Genomic DNA, 24,775 nt, shown 5'->3' with positions numbered 1-24,775 from the left:
TGGTCTCTTACCCCGATTTGCTACGTTCTGAGTAGAATTTGTGTCCCTTCTATTAAACTTTTTAATCATTTTATTAGACTAATGCTGAAAAGCCAGTATTTTGATCAGACTGTGCAATATTAGCAGTTTATGACGACTCTGGCACTATCCTAATGAAGTCGGATACATAAGGGAAGTCAATCACTTCCACTCACACTGATTCTGTAGGAAGCCTATGATCCACATAGTCCTTCAGGGGGATTTTAGGTGATTCTCTCCACAAGACATTTCCCTCACCTTTTCCCTTCTGCTCATTTCTTTCTGCATTAGGAAAACGCAATTGCCTAAAATCTAGAGACACAAATTCCTGCTTGGTTGCTTTTAATTCTGAACAACTTTGTAACTGATGAGTCCCTCAGATAAGCATACTCCACGGTTAGAGCAAGGTTTTGGGATCAGGGCACTGTTTTTTCTTAAAATTATTACAAATGTACAAACAAAAACTAATTACAATTGCATTCTGTTACAGTTTTTCCCTTTAAATAAACCTACTCCAGCATAGGTGCTTTAGTTATAAACACGTTCTCTTGCATTTTATCATAGAATCATAGAATCATAGAATGGTTAGGGCTGGAAGGGACCTTCGAAGGTCATCTAGTCCAACCCCCCTGCAAGGAACAGGGATATCTCCAACTAGATCAGGTTGCTCAGGGCCTCATCCAACCTGGCCTTGAACGTCTCCAGGGATGGAGCATCCACCACCTCTCTGGGCAACCTGTTCCAGTGTTCTACCACTCTTATAGTAAAAAATTTTTCCTAATATCCAACCTGAACCTACCTCCCTCTATTTTAAAACCATTACCCCTTGTCCTATCATAACTGGCCCTCCTGAACAGCCTCTCCCCATCTTTCCTGTAGGCCCCCTTGAGGTACTGGAAGACCGCTATAAGGTCACCCCGGAGCCTCCTCTTCTCCAGGCTGAAGAGCCCCAACTCTTTCAGCCTGTCCTCATAGGAAAGGTGCTCCAGCCCTCTTATCATCTTCGTGGCCCTCCTCTGGACCCTCTCCAACTGGTCCATGTCCTTCTTATGTTGGGGGCTCCAGAACTGGACGCAGTACTCCAAGTGAGGTCTCACAAGGGCAGAGTAGAGGGGGAGAATCACCTCCCTCGACCTGCTGGCCACACTCCTCTTGATGCAGCCCAGGACGCGGTTGGCCTTCTGGGCCGCAAGAGCACATTGCCGGCTCATATTGAGCTTCTCGTCCACCAGTACTCCCAAGTCCTTCTCCTCAGGGCTGCTCTCGATCCAATCACCACCCAGTCTGTATTTATGCCTGGGATTGCCACGACCCAGATGTAGGACCTTGCATTTGGCCTGGTTAAACTTCATGAGGTTGGTACGGGCCCACCTCTCCAGCCTGTCAAGGTCCCTCTGGATGGCATCCCTCCCTTCCAGCGTGTCAACGGCACCACACAGCTTGGTGTCATCGGCGAACTTGCTGAGGGTGCACTCCATGCCACTGTCCACGTCACCGACAAAGATGTTGAAGAGGGCCGGGCCCAACACGGACCCTGAGGGACGCCACTCGTGACCGGTCTCCACTTGGACATTGAGCCGTTGACCACTACTCTCTGAGTGCGGCCATTGAGCCAATTCCTTATCCACCGAGTGGTCCATCCATCAAACCCATGACTCTCTAATTTAGAGGGAAGAATGTCGTGCGGGACAGTGTCAAAAGCTTTGCACAAGTCCAGGTAGATGACATCCATTGGTCGACCCTTGTCCACCGATGCTGTCACCCCATCGTAAAAGGCCACCAAGTTGGTCAGGCACGATCTGCCTTTGGTGAAGCCATGTTGGCTGTCACCCACCACCTCCTTGCTCTCCAGGTGCCTTAGCATGGTTCCCAGGAGAATCTGCTCCATGACCTTGCCAGGCACAGAGGTGAGGCTGACCGGTCTGTAGTTGCCCGGGTCCTCCTTGTTCCCCTTTTTAAAAATGGGGGTTATGTTCCCTCTCTTCCAGTCATCGGGGACCTCGCCAGACCGCCACGACTTCTCGAATACAATAGCCAGTGGCTTGGCAACTTCATCCGCCAGTTCCTTCAGGACCCGCGGATGGATCTCATCAGGTCCCATGGACTTGTGCACCTTCAAGTTCCTCAGATGTTCTCGAACCTGGTCTTCAAGTACAGTGGGCGGTGGTTCATCCTCACAGTCCCTGCTAGTTCTTTCCACAGCTTGGGTGGTAAGACAAGAGGCTTTACCATTGAAGACTGAGGCAAAAAATTCATTAAGTACCTCAGCCTTCTCTATGTCCCGGGTAACTAGAGCACCATCCCGGGTAACTAGAGCACTTTATCTTCTAGAGATCCAAGTATTTCTACAGGTCACACTGCCTTTATAGGAAGGAGGATTCAGGCTTCCTAACTCTGGCAACCCAACACCTCTGAGACTAGGAATGTCAAATCAGGAAACATTCAGGCTTATTATAATGTGAACTTTGAAGTGAAAGGGTGACCTAAGAAGTCATAAAGTGATATTAAAAATAAAACGTTGATTTTCATATTCAGGTTGCGTGATCATCCCACCCTGTTCCTTCCCAAAACCCAGTTCACAATTCTGGCCATCAGACTGGGCACAAACAGACCTTGCTGTTGCCACTCGGTGAGCCTAACAGACCTACAGCAGAACAAGATGGCACAGATTTAGCTACTGGATTGTAACGAGTCCTGGCATATTTGCTTCCAGAAATTCAGTTTTGAACAGTGGAGGGAAAAAATAAAGATCTTGCCCTACACCAGTGTTTGCAGATTAGTCTAAAACCACTTGGAGGCTTCCTTCCAACTGGGCAGGGCCAAAGCGACCAACACTTTCTTTTCTCCAGCAGGAAGACGATCCCATAAGGAGACACCATTTTGGCTGAAGGTTTTCATGCATCTCTTACTCCCCTTCTCTGCCAGTTTCCAACAGTTCAAACATTAACTACTTACAAGAGACACGAAACTCCGTGTTTGCATGGATTCCAGCAGTTTGCTCGAGTTGTTTCCTGCCATTCATGCTGGTTCACATTTTGTTGTGTGTTTTCCTCCCTTATGCAATGGCAAGAACTGGTTTTTGTTGAGATAAAAACACCAGTGAGGACAAGAACAGATCTAATGCACTGTTCTTTCTACACAAGCTTTTCAGTCACAGGTATTTGCAATCCTGTTTCAGCCTCCAAAGTATTCACAGACATAGGTAATTCTATATTTGCAATAGATTTATTTTGAGATGTGAAAATCCATTATACTCTTTTCTTTAAATTAGGTTACATCCATCTCAGCTCTCTCTAGCACAATACTGTACAGGTTCAAATAAATTTATTATAATTAAGAGGAATCAACACAACACCTTAAAAATGAACAGTTCTATAAAACCAAGTGACTTGAGTACACCAGGAGCTACATATATCAGACCTAAATGATCTGTTTTAAACCTTACCCACATCTGGCTAAAGCAAGAAGTTACATAAGCCATCAAAAATTTAACATCAGATTAGTATGGTCACAAGGGCAGCGCTAAAAACTGCCATCTGGAGAAAGAGCAGGGTTCATTTCGAATGCTCGATGAATACAGCACTACTCCATTTTGCTGAAAGCTTCTCAAACAGCTTTTTCATCTATCAGTTTCCTGACACATAGTATACGAGAGATGAAGTATTTACAAGCTCACAGTACTTTTAATTGATCAGCATATATCCCTTTTCCCTTCAGTGATTCAGCCCTGTTCTGCGGGCTAGACATAGGAGCAGAGTGCAGCAGGGGAATGTTCCTTAAAGATTTCCTAGCAGCAGACACACTGGAAGTTCTTTAACACATCCATGTTGTTAAACTATAAAAATTATTTTCCTAAAGCAGATTAAAACACAATTAGTGAGTACAGGGCAGGGTACGAGTTTTACCCTTTTCTCATTGAATTAATGAGAAAAACCCTGAAAACCTCCTTTAAGAGATGTAGAGTTGAGCATTATTCAAGCGGGAAGGAAAAAAAAAAAGTGTTTAGCAAGTGAAATTCCAGAAGATGAAGAATTGGAGGGCATCACTCAATTAATGCAGTCCATAACATGAATCTGCAGAGTGTCCAAATCAGGTAGAATTTCTTCACATTTGGGACATGAATATACTGAGATATTCCGCTGCTCTGGCCAGGCTTGACCACCAGTTCCTGCAAGTGGAGAAGATAAAACGATTACCTGTTGTATTACTTGATTTGTCCACTCTTTTTGTGGAACAACTGAAGGAGGATTGGACGCTTGCTCCTAACAGCCAGAAAAATCACGCTCTCTGCAGCTACAGAATAGCCACAGAGGAGCTGGGGAGCTGCCTGCAGCCAAGCAAAGCTGTTTTAAACTGAACACAGCAGGGCCTGGCCCCAAGAGCTGGAGAAGCTGCTTACAGTACCTCTTTGGACTAGGCGAGGTGAGTGTTCCCGATCTGGTGCCCTGGCTCCGTGGCGATTCTGCATCTCCGCCAAAGAGTTTCTGCAAAGAGTAAGTTAAGTCAAGGGCTCTGAAAAAAGACTCAGCAAAAAGTATCTTCCCTTTGTCTCCAGAAAAGGTAAGAGGATTCAAATTAAATCAAAGGATTTGCAAGTAAATCATGTCAACTGGTCATGCATTTAGTTCACAACTGCTGCTCAGAAACAGGGTGCTGCTGCTTTGTGAGACTGTACCAGGGTCCTGCTGAAATCTGTCATACAACCGACACCAGCAGGATTTGGGCAGCTACACACCTAGGGATCTGGGACACACTCCTCTGGAAAATTCCAAAGGACTCTCAGCTATTCAGGGCAAACTCCAAATTTGATTAACGTAGAAAAGCAAGTTATACCAGAAAAAGGGTTCAGTGCACAGTTAATGTGAAATTTAACTTGAATCTTAAAATTCTGGGCACTCTTCTTGTACTCATGGCTTCTACAAAATGAGTGGAGGACACACGGTTAATATTTCTTCTTTCTCCTTTACAGTTAAAGAGTGCCAAAATGGTGCAATTCCAGGGTATCACAGTACTTGAAACTACAGGTACTCATTCCCCACTACCACCCGGAAAAGCAGCAGATATCCCTGGCACACACGCAGCAAGCTTAGCTGCAGATTCACCACTAAATCTGAGGCAAGAAACTCAAATGAACCAGCAGGGAGAATTTACCAAGTGTGAATCATCCAAAATGAAATCTTGCTAAGGCACCCAAGCAAGGACTAACATGCCTTATAAATATTTTATCGCAAAATTAAAATGAGAAGTCAGCCAACTCATTTTTTCCTCTTTTAAAATTCATATTAACCAAGAAATAAATTTCTGCAAAGTTGTTTGCCTTTCTACTGAGATGGCAGCAATGTTGGTCAAATCCAGCACACAGGGTAACAAGACAGTCCAAAGGCAGCTCAGCCAAAGTCTGTTCTCACCGGCCCAGATCTTCGAGATTTTGCTGCTCTTTTAGCAGGTATGCCAGCTGGACAGCCAACTGCTCCTTCTCCTCATGGATCTTCTCTCTTGCTGCCCTCTCAGCGTGGAAATCAGAACAATAAACCTCCATCTGATCAGAGAAATGAAATCATGCTGAGAATTTATAACTTAAGACTGAACGGTAACCATACCATATACACCAAGACAGCGATTCTGTATCACAGCCTGCATCTACTTAGAACACTCGCACACCACCTACACACTGCAAAGTGAAGACCTGCACTGAGTACAACATGAAGACGATTCAGTAGTTTCTGGATTCTGTGAAAGACACTTCCAGTGCCTTATCTGGGACAGTGCTATTGCCCTCTGCTGTACAGAGGCAGAAACGACGCACAGACAAGCAGTGAAGAGGTGACTTGACCGATGACACAGACAAATCTGTGGCACAGACAGTGGAACCGGGCCAAGACGCCAGTTCTCTGCCTTAAATGTGTGGCAGACTCTTTTTAGTCACTGTTTACACATACTGGTTAGAATAAATTCATCCCTAGAATATATGCAGTGATTCTTAAGACAGTAGTTTTAAATACACAAACACATCTATTCCCAGTTTTTGTTTGTTGTGCCAGACTCCAGCATACACAGTTCCTCCTACAGAACCATAGGATACGGTGGTAAAAGCTCTGTAGGGATCTGCAAGGCAGGCTCAGTAAGGGAATTATGCTTTGGAATTGAGGAAACATATTCAGTATTCCAGAGTGAGCCATTAAATACTTCCTTTTGGTTTCTGAGTATTGGGTGGGGGAACTAGACAATTTCTGAGGAAGAGCTGATACCTGAGTGCGGAGCACAGCCATGGTTTCAAGATCCTCCTCTTGCTTAGCAATTATTTGCTTCATTTCATCTATCTGGAGCTGCTTTGCAGCAAGGGCTTGTTCTGCCAACTCCACCTTTGCATTCAGTTGCTCCACCACAGCTTTATCCACTCTGTTCAGCTGCAAGGAAGAACTATGACTATGAGATGAACTCAGAACATGACCCGGCTTGAAGTGAAAGTTTGTTTCTTACTCCCCCCGCTCTTGGAAAAGCTTCCAATTTTGGTAATCAAAGGAACTTGGACTAAGACAGCAGCATTAATTTTGAGCTTTCAAGCTCCCTTCTAACAAGTCAAAAGAGAACTCGCTAGTGGACACTGCAAAGAATGTTTTCCCACTTTCCAAAATTATACTGACTAATCTGGCACTTCCATGGAGACTCAGTTATGGGCAGGACCTCACTGTGGCAGGCATTCTATTTAAGGTTACAAAAACGTTTAGAGGTCTGTCTTCCCGTATTTACAAATTATGCTGCAGGAACACCTATATGCCTTTGCATATCACTGATCTCTAAGGACTGGACTCCATATTGAACTGCAGATTAGACCTTAGCTAGAAAACATCATGGAAGTACTGAGGTGGGGATAAAGTTTTATATAATTGACAGCACAGGATCTATGTTTATCAGAGCAATGCTGCTATGGTACATGCTATATTATGTAGAAGGGATGATGGTAGTTTCCTGCCTGAATTTTTTCCTACATACACTCTCCCATCCCTTCCCGCTCCCCTCTAATTAATTATGATTTCTTCTTGTGATAAGTTTACCTCTTTGAGTTTCATTTCACTGATTGTTTTCATTGCCTCAGTGAGTTCAGGAAGAAGTTTGCTGTATGCATCCTGCAAGCTACTAAATCTTGCCCTGTTTATGACAAAACAAGAGGTGAAAGTTTGAAACACTTAAAAATTATTTGAAATCTAAATAATCTGTCAGAATTTAGAAAAAAAACACCAACCACCACCAGCTCCTTGCAAATGAATCTGCATTTCTGAGGAGAAAAAAATCATGTTCAATGTCTCAACATATCTCTTCCCATGAGTTATGTACTGCACTATCCATGGACTGAGTCCAAACAAATGTCCTTACTGATGATCTGCATTTCAGACTGAAGAATCCATCACCCAGTATATCAAGCTCACAAATTCTGTTCAAAATGTAACACCTCTCTTAGGAAGACATCCAAGTCTTGACTCAGAGACTTCAAGTGAAAGAGAATTCATCAGGAGAAGAACCAGACACAGACTCCAAGGATAATAAGCAGGTTCTCCAGCAGCTGAAGACGGGTTCTTCAGGCAGTTCAGCCTCTCTGTACAGCTTGGACTGACACTTTCACACTCCTTACATGGACTGCACATGAAAAGGAGCGGGGAGCCAGAGCAAACAGTGAGTGTCTACTTCAGCTTCACTGCATACTCACCTCTCCTAGCTGGAAATGTATTGTAGGGACCGCAGACCTCTTCATTAATGTCACTTTCCCATCATGGTCCACCTGACTTGTGCCTGCCCTCCATGCTGTGGATGCATTCACCCCTGCTAGTCAGTGGGAGAGCTTTTGGCACTTTTCTGCTTCCTCTGCTTGTATATTATACCTGACCCTATTCCACCTTTGACTTTGTGACAAAAGGAAGATACAAGTCAGAGCCTACAGCTCAAATTTTCCTAAGTGAGAGGTTCACTAGACGAAAGGACACAGCTTGGACCTAACATGGAGACTCCAGATTCAAAGTGACATAGATGCTGAGGTGAATGCAGGTTTCTAGGTCAGACTCTACAAACATAACATGGTTTCAAAGGGTGCAGAACACAAAACTTCTATTCAGATCCAATTCCCCTTTGGCCAGGTTCCCTTGGACTTCCCTTCCTCACTGACAATACCTCCCTGGAATATAAACCCAAGTCATACTCACTTTTCTTCATGTGTCTTGGCTTGTTCCAGCCTGACCTCTGCCTGCATGCTCTCCACCTGAAGTTCCAGCTTCTTGATGGTGTATGTTAGCTGCTGCTTCTCCTCCAGTTCTGAGGCAGCAGCTGAGCTTTTTCTTTCCAGTACTTGGCACCTGACAAAGAAACAAGGTTGATCTCTCCCGTTCACTTTTTCCTGACGGATGTGGCACACTAGGCATAATACAAAAAGAATCTATGTGTGGTTCACTTCAAAGGCTTATTTTGATGAAGGACAAGGAAAGACAAAAATAAATCTATACACAGCCATCAGAAAACAAAGTTACTGAAACCAACGCTTGCTTTCTTACTATTATGAATCTCAAAGAACTGGAATTTGACAGAAAACTAAGCAATTAAAGTGAGGGTCTTGTAACCACTTTTTATGATCTACACAATTGTCTTCAAAAGCACAGACAGTTCATGTGAAAAGGGTCATAACCAGGTCCTTTAGCATCTTACCCTGAGACTAAAACAAGGGTTGATTATGTGAAGCAGAAAACAGGAAATATTTGCTTTTACTTCAGGAAGGGTTAAAATCCAAATCTTAAAATCCAAGGCATTTGGGTTCTATTTGTAGAACTAGGTCGGCAGCTCACATTTTCTGACAGTTACTGTATTTCTGTACTTTCATCTCCACTTACGAAGAAGTGATCTTTTACACCGTTTCTATGAAACATATTTAAGTTGATATTGGTAGAGCTGGTGAGTTTCCCAAGGTAGGAGTTATCATACAAATATATACTGGATGTCACGGCAGAACTTTTGTTCTTCTGAACCTTACTTTTCTTGAAGCTTCTTCTGAATCAATTCTGCTTCTTTTAACTTCTCATGGGTTTCCTGAAGCTCTCTAAACAGAGCACAAACTTGCTTATTCAGGGTTTCTACTTCACTGGTAACCTTTTAGAGAAAAAATAAGGAAAATTACTTATGGACAATTCAAGATAGGAAAGTTGCAGGCTAACAAAGAGCTCTAACCAGGAAGTATCATTCTTTCTCTAGAGAAAACAGCGTAAGTCAGTGTGCACCGTTACACTCTATACTCAAGGCCCCATCCACAAGGCTTCACAATACAAATTATTCCTAAATATAGCAGAACCCATTTTGACTTAAGACTTTCGTAAAATCCAGGTGACTCAAAAGACAACACTATTACTTACTTTCCAATGTTGGCTAGAGTACACCTCATGCAGATGGGAGACACATCTACATTTAATTTCTCAGAGTTCACAATTTAAAACACACATGAGAAAAGCAGACAGACTTAGTGATTACTGCCACTCCCCCAGACAATAGTTATAGTCTGTCAAAGAAACAAACAAATGATTTATCCCTAGGTAGACTTCCAGTCTGCTAGCATCAGTGAGCTCCTTCAAAAGAGGTGTGACAGCAGATGTAGAACAGAAGCAGCAGTTTGGAAGTAGAGAAGGCAGACTAGAACCCTAAACTTTTTCTTCCCAGTTACATCCTGCACCAGTATTACCCCTTCCATTCTACCTTCCTCCATTCTTGTTTTGTGCAGCAAGCAGAGAACACAGAAGTTTTGATGCACTGTTATTTATTTCAGTTATCCATGAAACCCCTCCAGCAAAATGGCTCTCTCCCTACCTATACCAGCCTCTCTCACACCACATGCATGAGCACCACAGGACTGGAAGGCTTCAGCTCTTGACTTTTTGAAGAAGAAAATACCACCCCAGATGGTAACTCCATTACCATTCATTCATGAATCAACTTTGCAAACCAAGAAGAAAATTATTTCTAGTAAAATTGTAATCAGTTTTGTTGTGAGTCACTGGCCCTCTCATTTGGGCTTCAGACACAGGAAGATCACTGAAGGATCCTAAAGACAGGCAAAAAGTAGTAGCAGGAAAGAAACAGCAGCTGTGTTCTCCTCCAACCGAAGACATGAAGGACATATAAGAGTTTCAATTCTTAAAAAGTATCCCCACACTCTGGAAGACATGAAACCTTAGATTCCTGCTGGTTTGTAGTCTCTGGAGGTACATCCTCGAGCTTTCCTAAAGAAACTGCTGAATCTCATCATCTTGCTAGCATCAGTTTAATTGTCCCTAGTACTGTTAATTTTCATTTATAATGTCTTATCAAATGCATGGAAAGTCTCCAGTCCAGCTTGGGAATGAGCTGGGTGGCTGTGGCTAAAAAGATACCAGGTTTATGAAGAGCATGCTGCTGTCCTGTTTCCTTGAAGTAAAGCTCCAGTTTTCTAACAGAGAAAGTTCGCCACTTCCCCAGGCAACCCAAGCAACAGAAGCTGTTCATTCATGATGACCTGTGAACACTTCCAGCTTTCCTCTCAGAGTAGAAGTGTGGAACCCAGCCAGTGTGACTGAGAGGCAGACAGAACACAACTGCCTCCTAACATGTTGCTGAGGACACCCTCCAGAAGCTGGCTCTGCTAATGTCCTTCACCAGTAGTTCCAACCAAAAGGGACTGAACATAATGGTGTGAACACTCACAAAGCACACTGCACTATGCTTTTTCTATCTCAGAAAGAAAAAGAGATAGTTCTTCTACCATTGTAGCTGCAAAACAAGCCACAAAGTTACTTTATGCAGCAATCACACTTATGGATGGATCACACTTACTGATTTTTGTAAGGTGATGGCATTTCAATTTGCAGAAAACTAGACATCAGTAGAAATTGCCTTAACAGAAAACATGTCAATAAATGAAAACATGTCACGCTGGCAAGAGACAGACTTCTAATAAAGCCAGACTGTGAATTCTTGGTCCCTGGTGAAAGCCATCATAATTCAAGATATTTTACTTTATCAGAACACAATCAAACCATGCTTCTGGAAAGCAAGTCTGTCAGTCTCACTGAAAGAAAAAGCTAACCTGACTCAAAAAATATCCCATCATGCAGTACAGACTGTCTCTCCCCAAAACCCATTTCTTAGGCTGCCCAGGAAAGGAGCAACACTCAAATCATAGCCTCCTAGATCTCTGCTTCTGGCAGGCTTGCAAGCAGCCTCCCAGGGAAGGCCAAGCAGTAACTGCAGTGGTGCTTTAAGATGACTCAGGTCTCAGGAGACCTGGCTCAGTTTAGTGTCCAGTTGCCTGTTTGGCAGAGGATGTGCTCTAATCTCTTCTCCCCCAGCCACTCCCCACTCTCCAAAGCCAAATCAGGTTTGAGAAACTTTTCCTTCTCTCCCAGGATGTCTTCAAATGCAGAGCTCTCAAATGGCCCACACTGCACCCCCTCATCGATTCATTAAAGATCTAAAGATTTTACAATAGGGAGAGATAACATGAGCTCCGCTGACAAAAGCCCTTTAAAGAAACCAAACAGCATATAAATGGAAACAACAAGTGCCATCACAAGGATCTCACTACGCTGACCTCAATATCAGTACTTAGATCACAGAATCACAGACTGTTAGGGATTGGAGGGGACCTCAAAGCATCATCTAGTCCAATCCCCCTGCCAGAGCAGGAACACCTACATCAGATCACACAAGAATGTGTCCAGGCGGGTTTTGAACATCTCCAGAGAAGGAGACTCGACAAGCTCTCTGGGCAGCCCGTTCCTGTGTTCTGTTACCCTTACTGGGAAGAAGCTCTTCTTCATGTTTAAGCGGAATCTCCTATGTTCCAGCTTATATCCATTTCCCCTCTGGCTCAAGCTGTAACTCAGACAAAGCTGAGATAAAAATATTGGAGAGAATTAACTGAGACATCATCTGCTTTCCTTAGAAAGTCCTGCCCTAAAATACTTGTCCTGGTCTTCAGAAGGGCACAGGTCTCCAGCAGATCCCACGGCATATTTGCTAGCCCTATGCAGCACCTCAGATAACCACACTGCCTCATACAGAGGCATTATTAGTTGCTTTGATTACGCAGCTGCACTGAACCCGAACGGATCTCCACTGCTACAGGAGCTTACACGCCTACCTCACACAGAGGTGCCTACAACGCTAGGCACATAAATCTAGGTGTCTGAATCTGGAGCTGAATCCCAACCCCAATATCCATTCAAATCCTTTATTGAAAACAACAGAACTGAGTTTGCCTGAAACTGTGTCTCGATCCAAGACAGCTAGGCTCCACCATTGTAGTACATCTCACCAAAACCAGGAACACCCCACATCAGGTGCTGTATGAGCTCCACATTTAAAGCCTGTTTTACAGTACGCTGTCATTGGATTTTGATCCAAAAGCTGACCTAGCCAGCAGTGAGAAAATCACCCAGTCTAAAAGACTTTCTGGAGCTTGAAATGACTGCATCTCTCTGTTTAGTGGGCAGAGAGCCAGGGCAATGAGGCATACCTGCAGTTATGCCATGCTTCCCTAATGCTTGGCCACCAATCTCACCGCTTTTTGGTGGCTGGTGCAATTTACACCAGAGGTGGTTCCACTACCTCTAAGATACAGATTAGAGGGTTCAAAATTCAGTTCCATACTCTGCACAGGATATTTGCCCTTTTCTCCCTGAATGCAAGTGGAAATCTAGGCCCTGAGGTTGTTGGCCTCAACAAATAAGCTGTATGTTGTTAAATCTCAGCTCAGGAGGACAGGTACTTACATCCTCCTCTTCTTGTTCGGTTTGTGCCCCACTCTCCAGGTAGTTGCTGTTTTGTTTCTCCAGCTTTGACAGTCTGGAAAACAGAAGGATCCAAAAATAATGCATTTGGCCTATATTTAAAAGTGAGATTGTGACTATTCAAGGATTTCATGCAAGTGATGAGAATTGAAAGCACAGACATGCAGGAAAGCCTGCACAATCGTGGGGGTTCCTGAAGAACACGGGACACTCAGCCTGTATATTTAATTAAAATGGATGCCTAAGTCTGCATGGTGTGGTGAAGGACGGTGACACTCAGTCCACAGTGATCAGTCTTTAGCACAGGCCAAAAACTGCTAGCCCTCTGGAAACATGCCAGTCTGTTCCCTGAATCCAATAATTAATATTGCCTCTATTTTCCTTTGATATTTTCAGAGGCTGAGGTTTCTAAGAATCATTTAGCTATGGATCATTACCTTTTCTAGGAAGACCACATAGAAGCAATTACTGTGACACCAACCTTTCATAGTAGGTAATGTCCAGGAAGTCTTAGTCTGTCTCTGCAAAGTGGGAATTTGGAAGAGCTACTGCTTGGGCAATTTTCCACAGCTGAACAGTCACGCCGATTTATACCAATATAACTGAGCTGAGATGGACCCTCACGCGGGTCTCACTGGAAAAATTCTCTCTTAGACAAGTTTGGAATTAAACTTAATTTAGACATTTCTAAGGAGCTTTTCCAGGCTCACACGTTGCTAAATGTAGCTTGCCAATATCACGAAGAGGACTGTTACCCCTGTTTTATACATAGTGATTTGCTTAAGGCCCCACACACAGATGATTCATAGAAAACCAAATAACTATGGAGGAGTGAGTGGAGAGAACATCCTCCATCAGTCGTCATATCATTCTGACATATTCTGGGGAAAGTTTGAACCCAAGCGGAAATGGGTAATTTGTCTTGATCTGTGGTGCAATGGGAAATAATAGCGAAACATAGAAACTGTTCTGCCCATGGATGAGAACCTGTCATTTATCCCTGTGAGGACTACCACAAAAATAAGTTTTTGCTACAAAGTGCTCAGGAAATTCCCCATCCAGCTCACACTGGTATTTCAGTTTGTCTCTGCTCAGTCACAGGCTTGGTAACTGCAGCAGCCCTGAAAGAGAAGAGCTCCAAATACTACAGTGCACCTACTTCATACCTCTCTTTGTGATCCTGCAGCTCCTTCTCAAGTTTTTCCCTCTTCTGAGTTTCACTTCTAAGGCAGCAGAGCAGATGGCTCACAGTTAGCTCCTCAGACTCCAAATTCTTCGATTCATCTGCAGCTTTACTCCTGCTTTGTACCAAACCAGATGTAAATGACAACAGCTATGATTTCACTGGAACACTCCCTTATCCCTAGTTCTGGGACCCAGCCTGAGGCCTCTGTTTCACAGTGCTGAAAACCAACATGTTGAGCAAAGGGCTCATTCTCAAGGACCAAGACCTACCCACAAGCCACTGGCCACAGTCTCATTTGTGCAAATGCAGTCCTTGCTTTGCATAGTGCTCAGACAGTCCCTGTCAAGCTGGGGGAGCAATTTAGTTCTTAAACAAGGAAAACAAAGCAGTCAAGACAATACAAAACCCAGTGCATTTATTCTAACCTACTTTGCAGCCCCTTCTGCAAAGTGCTGCTGTCTGTTCCCAAAATAACTTTTTTTTTCCCAATGAAACATGCAACATTTCTTCTCTCTGTCTCATTCCTTTCCAGGAAAAGGCGGCACGTTCCACTAAAAATGGTCATCAGAAATTCCTTTCTTTTTCAGAAAAAAATATCTTCAATACTTCACCTCCCTCATATTCTATAGCTCTTTTCAAAATCGCATTATGCTACTCTATAAGTGAACCAAAACAAATACAGAACTAAATGAGAAGGTAAGTTAATTTCCTGGTGATAAAATACTGTATTTCATTCCCTCCATTTTTATGTCCATCGAGACAGAAAGTCAAAATCCCCTAACTGTAGGTGGGTTATATACACTGAACGTTTCAGAAGCTCAGCACTAAAATGGCATGTGTTTAAAACTATGCTTTTGTTGTTCAGAATAGAAAGTAAAGCATAGTCTTCTATGTGCTTCTGAGAGCTGTAAGTCTTCGTTGAGCAAAATTCAATACCCCAAAGACAGTGTTGAGCCAGGATATTTTAAGTAAATAACTTTTATCAGGGGATTTTTAGTGCACAGTTCTAGTCTTACAGAAATAAACCTGTCCTAAGTGGATCACATTTCTCTGAACCTGTTAACAGCACCAGTCTAAAGTTTCAATGCTGGACAAAGACTCATGGTGACACAGGAAATATTTTAAGAGGTACATATACTCCCTGTTCTTGTAGATACGGCCCAGACACTCACCAACAAGTAAGCAACTCCCACAAAGAATGTTTTCTTATAATCTGTGTTCTTCCAAGCCATGGCTAATGACAAGCTGAACACTTGCAGACCAGTCTGTGGTCATCATCTCTCTCAGCTTCATCCCTAACCATAACTCTACTTTTCCTTCAACTTCTTAACTGCATGCCGAGGGACAAGTTTTCTATGTCATTACATTAAAATGCTGTTCTCCTCTGCAGTGAGGTAGGGGGTGACAGGGGTTTAAGGGAAAACCTGTACACACAGCACAGCTTTCTGGCCTGCTACGCCCTTAGCATTTTCTATATCCTTTCCTTCCAAAAGCAGAGGCTGCAAAGTAAATAAAGTTCAGCTACAACCATCTAGCTGCTAAATTGGGCAGTATCCAAAATGGAAAGTTTAATAGCATCAGCTGTCTACGTCCATGAGGAGCAAAGGTTCAGCTAGGGGCAAGAAAGTCCCTTGTGCCCTTGAGCTGAGGTAAAGATCAAATTTTGAGAAGTAACCTAAACAGAATGCTGGTATCTTAAGCCTAGTAACCTGAAAAATAAGGACTGTGTTATTGCACTGTCTGTCTACCCCACCGTGATACACTTTATACCAACCATGCACAAACAAAACTGCCAGGGTTCAGATCTGAAAGACTACAAGACCTCTGATTCTTACCAACATCATTATAATTGAGTAGAGGACAGATACTCTATTAGATGCTCTCCAATGACTAGAAGGGAGAGAGTCCCTGCAGGCTCCAGCTTTATCTTTTCCATTTGATCCCCCCTAAAAGCCTGAAAAGTCGGCAAGTCAACATGTACAAAAATGCCTGGCCAACTAGCTAGAATATGCACTCCCTCTTGTCAGCTAGTGAAAATTGGAAGCAAAAACGTCAGAAAGCTGAGGGTGTTTCCAACGTAGTAGGAAGGTAGAGTTAGTGCAATGGAGGGATGCAAGGCCACAGAAAAATAGGATTTTCTAGTGCATTCCTCCCAGAAAGAAGTTCCCTCACATTTAAAACAAAACACATTGCACAAGTCTGAATCACACACACCACACAAGAACCTACATACATGCAGACAGCAGCAACGTTGCTGGTCATTTCATCACTGTTCTCTTCATGTTCCTTTGCAGTCCTATTTATTTCTCCTTCCTAGGAAAGAAAAAACACCATTAGCTTGTTTGGACTACGCAGGACACAGTTTTATTTACCTGAGTTAAGGAAGGAAGAAAAACAGGGAAAACTACTATTGTGGCAATAAAAATAAATAAAACACAAAAACATGAAACAGATCAGTTTCATGTCTGGAAATTCTTAACTTAAATACTCCACATGCCCTTCCCTGTATCTCTTCCAGACTCAGAGAAAAGGAACAACAAGGAGATTTGGCATTCTCCTTTCACCTCAACTTCCATGGCCACCCTCCCCTGTAAAGATGACTGAGCACCACACAGCAACAGCCAACATCACTGCAGGTGACTTTAAATATAAGCCTAAAACCCAGTCTCCTTCCTCCCAAAAGAACCATTCTTCTTTCCCACTACAAAATTCACTCCTTGATCTTTGTAGCCAAAAGGAGAATCTTTGTAGCAAAAAAAGAACACATTCTTGAAGGTTTCCTGCAGTTTACAGTATTCTTCAACAACTCCAAGCAAGTTTTAATTAAATCATCTTAATTTCTTGTTGCGCTTGTACTTTCAGAGAGGGATCTGCTATTGTGGAGTCAGCAGACGCCCACGTTTTCACATTTCTTATTTTGCCTGTGAAGATTTTTCAGAACAGTAGAAAAAGTAAGATTTTTGTGCCTCTAGGGAACACTACAGCTTTGCACTTAGTTTTGTTTGCCTGCATCTTTACTTACCTGTCAGTAGAAAGCGAGCCCTGTTCTCAGAAGAAAAGGCCCCCCTTTGTGCATAGGTGTTGCCCCTCAACAAAATATATTACAAACGTTCCCAGGAATTCCAAGTAAGGTAAGACTCTTGATATCTTGAATGAGTGAGAATTCACCTGTTGGACCATGTTGGTTTTTCCAGAGAGTATTTTTAGTGTGATGGAGGCTACCTATGGACTTAATTTACTTTGAGCATGAAAGTGGAAGTATGAAAATAAATTCCAAATCCCTTATCACCACATCTTGTAACACACAAGTGCTCCATGTCAGGTAATCTATGAGACCAACTCTTCTCCCAAATCCACGATGCCTGTATCCTCTGTTACTGCTGTTGTTGGCAATTTGCTGTTCCCTGACAAAGAGGCATAAAGACTTTTAATTGACGTGGGTATAGATTCACCCTTTCTACTAAAAGAAGACGGTGCTAATTACCCCACTGTAGAATGTCATCAAGTTAACACTGTCACCATAATTACGCTCAGACCTGACTTCCTCATTACTTAGCCTGGTACAAGAAGAAAATTCAGTTTGTAAAAAAAGGAGGACCAAGCTGGAACCGAAGTGTCTGGCTGTAGGTCACTGTGTTCTTTTTATTCCCTCACTTACGTTCATCCGAACCTCCACAAAGGAATCCTCGGCTGAAGATATGTTCAGCTTGACCTGCAGTTCTGAAATGATGGCTAGTAGATCTGCTTTCTCAATCTGGAGCCGCTGCACCTGGGATTTCAGCTGCCTCGCCTCCTTCTCGGGAGTCATGCAGCCCTCCTGGGATAAACAAACGCTGCGTTAGCCAACCAAAGGGAAACATCAGCCAAGGAGCACAAAGCCTGAACATAACAACGGCGTCCTGCATCCCTTCTTCTCTGTTTAGGTTTGCCTGAAAAAACCCGGTGTACAGATTCCTGAACTAGGCTTTGGTCCACTAGACAGTAAGAAATCTAAATGTGAAACCAAGTTAATCAAACGATGAGCATCTTCCTCCTGGAAAACATGGGCCTGGTTCTCTGAATGCACAGATAATTAGGATGTAAATCTTTGCCTGAATCTACGTCTCTCACTACCACACAGGGTCTCAGCCAACCTACAGAATTCTTGTCCAGAACTACTTTATTTTTTCATCCATAACCTTATTCCTCTTTTCCAAATCTACCTGAGATTCTAGGGAGAAAAGACCAGTGGGCAGAGCTTTTCCACAGACCTCACTTCCAGCTTTTCCCACTATATGACTCCTCTGTACCCCGTGTATAAATCTCTCCCCATATCCCTTCCATTCCACAAAGGCTCTGTCCCTCAGAGAATCTCTCCAAACTTAATCTCTCCTTCGAGTCATGACTGTCTCCTTCATCGTCTGCCTCTTCCCTTTCCCCAGGATCCTCAAAGCTCTCTCCTTAAGCCTCTAAATGACCAGGAAGCCTCATTTTTTTCTCTCCTTTAGATGCATCACCCATTATGAAACTTTACCTGTGAGTTTGCTTCTTCCTCATTTTGTAATCTGAGCCTTCCACCTCCTGGTAATGCCTTTATTACACCACATACCATCAATGTTAATCCTGGACAATTCCTGGAGTCTGAATTACATTCTGATCTATCATTCATGCTGAATTGCCAAACTCTTGCTATGCTGACAGTGTCTCTCATCCTGCAGCACTGCCCTACCCACCTGACTTGCTGCTGTCTCTGATTTTGTGCTTAGGCTGCGAAAGGATGCAATTAAAGTCAGCTCCAGTGAAGAGGAGAGGGCTTTACAGCAACCTGTGCTAACAGTGGTAGAGTTTTGAGAGAAACTTTTCTGTGAATGCTGGTTTATCACTAAGGGAGGCAACACAATATATTTGTGATTTGCTTTGAGTGAAACAGAGATGTCACTGAATGCTAGCAATGGACTATAGTCTATCTCAGTTAACTGCAAAACACAGAAGTGAGACAAATTAGACTAACTGTAAATCAGTCTTTCTGTTAAAGGATTTTTTTTTCATGCTCTTTCTAAACAAGAAAAAAAAGAAAAAAAAAAAAGAACTACAGTAGAACTAAAGCATTCAAGAAAGTCATTTTGGCTTAAATGACAGTCAGCCTGAAAGTCGTGATCAGAAATGAAAATACTGCTGTCTAAATTACAGTTATCACTGGCTGATAAAACTGCCAAGAATCATAGAAGGACCAGGGCTTACTCTATGAAGGTCTTGATACGAGATAATTAGAAGAGATTTATTTTTACTTATCTGGATGTTGGATTACTCAAGCAGGTTGGATCACGCTATCAATAACATACTTTAAGTATTCAAAGCACAGGAAGTTCTAAAACAGGTAGAGGCAGAATAAATCCTTTACTTCCCCGTAAAAACTACTCCAGATTTATGAAATTCTGAGTTTCCTTGACAATCCTGAAACACAACTTTTAGCCTGTAAAGATTGTGCAAACAATACTTACACAATCACACTATTTATACATGACTGTTTTCCCCCTTTTAACTTCGAACTAGTTGGCCAATGTTGATTTACATGCTGAAACATTTCTTACAGAGTTCCATAAAACAGGCAGCCAGGAGAGGAAAGGAGAGTCTATTAGTGACTCAGTTTAGAAAAAGACTAATACACTCATCCTTCATCAGGCAACAGAAAGTCCACATGGGTCCTGGAGGTACCAGATACCAGGATGCATCAGTTTGGCTCTGCACAAAACTTCTCATTAAACACGTCTTCACACAACCATGTGGGACACAAAGCATGTTTGGTTTTGATAGGCTTTGTTCATAGATGTTTTTGGTATTACCTGCAAATTCATGTTGCCTGCCTACTAAGCAATCACCTGCAACACTAGAAATGATGTGTTACCAAGCTAAAGGTACGTCAGAGAGAGAAAGCTCAGTCAGACTCAAATGGGGCAGCAGAAGTACAGATCTAATCTGACCTCAGTAAAAAAGCTTTCATGAGAGGAGAATGATATAATAAAAATCCATGGCAGGTAATTGGGTTTTTTTGCTTACATGTCAACTTCTCCCTGGAAACACAAATACAAAAGCACTTAAATGATCATGAGAGACTGATAACCTAACAAGCAAAGAGAAGGATAAAGTCAAGAGACTAAACAAATAAAAAATGAAAAGTTTGCAAAAAATGTTAATTTCTTATGTCAAGAATGTTAATTATTATTGTTAATTAAAATGTAAATTATCCCAGGTATGGTACATGTAGTACACTCCAAGACTCACTTTGTAAAATAAGTCAGGCCAAGACCTCTTGTTAGAGTGTAAGAATAAAAATGGAGATGATAACAAATCTCCAAACCTCCCAGCATGCTGAAGGGACATGAATTCTGCAGACTTTCCATTTAAAATCATGTCAATCCAACCAATTCCTTATTTACCATTTCAACTCCTTCTTCTCTTCCCTTTAATCTCTGAAGTTGTTGCTGTAGCTGTTCATTTTCAATGCACTTGGCTAGCAAGCACTGCTTAGCTTCCTTAAACTTTAACTCATAAAATTCTCTTTCTTCTTTCTGCTTCTCTCGCCAGATAGAAAGTTCCTCGTATCGATCCTTCATAGCTTGGTTACGCAACTTCATGGCTTCTAAAGGATAGCCAGAGACAAGACATTGATTCACATTAATACTCAGTCAACAAAACAGCAGACTTCCCCTACACTGAGCTCAGCATTCTTCAGTGGGTTAGCAATAATTAGGTATGAAATGTGAATCTCCTCTGCGTGTATCTTAAATACCAAACCAAACCTAAACTTATTATAGTCCTTTAGCACTATAATAAATAGCATTAACTACATTGCTGAAATCACGTGCCCATACTCTCTCGTTTCCTGACTTACTCCTACACCAAGAAGTATTGTTCACGAGAGGTACTTGGTATCTTGCTGCATGTGTTATTTACATGATCAACCCAAGTGAAACTACTGAACTGAGATTCTGAAACTACTGAGACTTGGTAGGGAAAACAGGCATCCTAAACTGGTAAATTGCTGCATGAAAACGGATGCTATCAAATCGAAAGTCTCAAACATGCTCTACTTGAACATTTGGTTAAGATTTGACTGAAAGTGTTGAAAAAAATATACCTGACAACTTACAGCAAAGTTAGTTCCCCCTGACTGGGAAGCCATGTGTATGTAATAAAGTCAGTATGTAACAACGTCAGTCTTACTATTGCAAAACACTTCCAAGATTTTTAGGAAAAGTGAATGAAAGTGCTTCAGACTTGCTTTTCTAAAGCAACAAACTTAAAGCCAGTTGCTTGAAAATCTTTTATACATTGTATTTTCCATTAACTTCCATTATGTCCTGATGTCTTCTTATAAATTTCCAGCAAGTCCTTCACGTTTTGTAAATAGATGTTGCTCTGGAGAATGATTCTGCAAGGTACGAGTTACAGCAGCTGTAAATATATCTTATATGATATAGGACCTTTTAGCAAAATACCAGAGGCACTTCTAGAAACAACCTTCCTGCCAGATACCCACGAGACTCCAAGGCAGAGAACTTTGACCAGATCCAAAAACGACTCAGGCAGAATTTAAACACTAGTGTAAAATCACAGCACACAACATAGAGGACTTCATGCTCTACTGCTGTATAAACAGTGAGGTACCTCTGTCTTTTATACAGAAAATTCCCAAATCCTTTGGGTTTTGCTCTATCCATTTTCAAAAAAATATGTATCTGACACCTAAACTCCTGAGATCCAGAAACAAAGCTCTCTCATCGGAAAGGCTCAACTCATTAGCCATTTTCAGGGAAGCCTGTCAGTTTCTCCCAGGTAGACCTTGTCATGGCTGCCACTTCCTTTCGAAGTACAGAAGGTGCTGCCACATCTAAATGTTTGTAGTCGTTGCTACGCACAGTGTAGGACAGCCTGCTCCAATTCCCCTCTCGGCCCGAGAGGACGCGGCTCCTTTCAGACAGTAGCCTAACACAAGCTGTTCCGGGCACTGTGCAGTACCCACCCCTCCGGATGCACCTATGGCAAAATGTTAGTCTATCTATAACAGAACTGCCCAACAGTCCTAGAACACAAACCAAAAAACCTTTTAGAGGTTGATGAGCAAAAAGCATATCATCGTACAAGATTTTTCACCTTGTCTCCTGAAATATACAGTTCTGTACTGCTTATACATGTAATTCTGCTGCTTATACACGTAATTCTGAAGCAAATAAGTCACCCATGCATTGGGCTGTTCTCTCCCTAATCTTCCATACCGATTCAATTTGATGTGTCCTATCAAACTGGCCTTGCCACTTGCAGAGTTGCTTATACATGGAACGCTGCCAGACATAAAACGTTATCTAGCCAGGGCAAACAAGCATTGAATTCATACTCATAGGACAAAAAAACCCACAGAAGAGACCCAGAGCTTTTGCATTTCAAGACCAGTTTCCATGCACGTTCACCTTTTAACTCATTGTTCTCAGTGATTAGTTCTTTCATCTGTTGTACCATCTCTTCTGGGGTGTAGGTACTAAGGGCAGGGGCAGCCATGCTGTCTGTTCCATTTTCCATTTTACTCCCGCTGCTCTCCATTTTCAGCAGGATGGCTCTTCAACTTGTTGGACATCTCTGAAGCGTCTACTACAAGGTTTGCAAAAAGAAAACTTGATTTCTTGCCCAATAAATGTTTATAAAGAAAACACAATCCTACCCTCATTTTTTTCAGAGAGCAAGCCACACGTCTTGTCACAACACGCTGGCACCTTCCAATCCCTCTGATCCCGCTACACCGGAGTATCTGTGAGTCTGCATATCCCATTAACCTCTCTCAGGACAGCAGGAATAAAGCAACTGATTCCCAAGACGCCTCTCAGGATAACCAACCCTTCCTCTGGAGCCCCCACCTCTGGGGATGAGACAACAAGAACCCCGTCTCACCCACTCTCTCCTCTTTCCCTCGCCAGCCCTGGGAGCAGTATTTTGGGGACCGGCAGCTCCCGTCCCCGAGCGGAGCGGGCTCCGACACCCGTCCGGCCCCGACAGGGCCCGGGACGCCGCCGCCTCCCGCCGCCCCGCTCGGCCCCAGCGCGCCCCGACGCTGCGTTTCACGCCGAGATTCCATTTCCGCTGACTTTTAACTTTCATTTTCGTTTTCTCGCCCCCTTTCTCCTTTTCCACCGCAGAGCCCGCACCCCGCCGCGGCCCCGCAGAAGGCGAGGGGCCTGCGCCCGCCCCTGCCCCGCCGCGCCGGCCCCGCCGCAGCCCCTACCACCACCTCCGGCTCGGAGGCGGCCTCCGGGAGCCGCAAACGCCTTTCGCCGCTCGCTTTTCCCCGGCGCGGCCCGCCCTCCCCGCGGGCCCACCCCGGAGCCGCCGAGTCACCGTGCGAGCCCGCCCACGGCGACCGCCAGCCAAACGCGCCGCGACCCGCCGTCCCCCCGCGCCGGGCTCCCCTCAGGGGCAGCCACCGCCGAGCGACTCCGCGCTCACCGCCCTCACGGCGCGCCCATGGCGGCGGCGGCCCGGCTCAGCTGACTGCCCGTCCCCGCCTCCTCCTCCTCCTGCTCCTCCTCCTCCTCCGCGGGGCCTGCTCGGTCTCCGCGTTTCCCGCCCACCGCCCGCCCGCGGGAAGCCGCCCTCCGGGTGCCGGGGCTGCAGTCGCAGCGCCCTCTCCCTGTCCCGGGCACAGAGCATCTCCCTTCCCTCGCAGCCTCCGCAGCTTCCCGCCCTGAGGAGCCCAGCGTCTGCCAGCCGAGCGGGAACGGGAGAAAAATCCCCCAAGCTGAAGCAAGGTCGTGTGAGGAGAACGCTGCCTGGCATGGGGAGAACCGTGGGTCTCCACAGGAGGAGAAAGACAGACCAGAAGACATGGTGGAGCAGAGAGCAGCGTCAAGATGGGTGATTAGGAAAGGTGTCTCGTTCCTAGTTCCCAGGGATGGAGTTAGCTGGGGCCGTTAGTGACTGCCCGTAGCAGGATGCTGGGCGGGAATTACCTCGTAGTGCCTGTTCTTAGGTAACTGTGGTGGTTTTGGCCAATCCGGCAACTAAACTCCACACAGCCGCTCTCTCACTCCTTCCCCAGTGAAGTGGAGAGGAGAAAAATATAATAAAAGAACTGAGGGTCGAGACAAGAACAGAGGGAGCACCCACCGACCATGGTCCCGGGCAAAACAGACTCAGCTTTCTTAAAGCAAAGCAATTTATTAACAGTTACTTAAAAAGGACAAAGGGAAACAAAACCAATTACTTGAGAGGATGAAAAGAAACAAAGCCAGATCTTAAAAACACCTCCCCCCCACCCCCTACCCCTTTCCTTTTCTTCCCGGCTCTACCTCCTCCCCCAGCCGCGCAGGGGGACCGGGAATGGGGGAGTGCAGGTCAATTCATCCCATGTTGTTACTGCAGCTCCTTTTCTTAAAAGAGGAGGAGTCCTTACACCATTTTCTCTTGCTCCAGTGGATCCCCTACTCAAAAGGAAAATGCACAGACTTCTCCAGACTGAGTCCTACCCGCAGGATGCAATCCTTCCCCATCGGATTGCTCCAGTGCAGGCTTTACCATAGTCTCGGATTCTTAGGGAGCTGTTGCCACTCGCTCCGGCATGGGTCGTCCCACAGACTCTAGATGCGTCTCTACCTCGTTGTGCATCTCATGCTCCACAACTGTCCTCAGGCTCAGTCATCTCTTCTCCAATGTGGCTCCTCCACGGGCTGCGAGCGGGTCTCTGTTCCACCGAGTCCATCCTGGTTGCAGGGGGGCCGCCTGCCGTCTCACCACTGGTTGCAGGGGA

The 24,775-nt window shown here is 44.1% G+C and overlaps 1 protein-coding gene across 1 annotated transcript; it reads right to left on the bottom strand.

Annotated features, from left to right (window-relative positions):
- Nucleotides 1–3,230: 3,230 nt before the first annotated feature.
- OPTN (optineurin) lies at nucleotides 3,231–23,510 on the bottom strand. Its single transcript, XM_086610013.1, is given in 16 exon segments — nucleotides 3,231–4,186; nucleotides 4,423–4,502; nucleotides 5,427–5,557; nucleotides 6,267–6,425; nucleotides 7,074–7,167; nucleotides 8,214–8,363; nucleotides 9,032–9,147; nucleotides 9,276–9,284; nucleotides 12,798–12,870; nucleotides 13,982–14,116; nucleotides 16,235–16,314; nucleotides 17,660–17,818; nucleotides 20,418–20,620; nucleotides 22,449–22,570; nucleotides 22,572–22,626; nucleotides 23,476–23,510. Coding segments are annotated over 15 exon segments (1,674 nt in total). The 5' UTR covers nucleotides 22,613–22,626; nucleotides 23,476–23,510; the 3' UTR covers nucleotides 3,231–4,064.
- Nucleotides 23,511–24,775: the final 1,265 nt, after the last annotated feature.

The sequence above is a fragment of the Tauraco erythrolophus genome, chromosome 4, assembly GCF_009769465.1.
Source record: "Tauraco erythrolophus isolate bTauEry1 chromosome 4, bTauEry1.pri, whole genome shotgun sequence".
NCBI classification, from domain to species: domain Eukaryota; kingdom Metazoa; phylum Chordata; class Aves; order Musophagiformes; family Musophagidae; genus Tauraco; species Tauraco erythrolophus.
The sequence above is the reverse complement of the archived record's forward strand: the minus strand, read 5'-3'. Positions and strand labels throughout refer to the sequence as shown.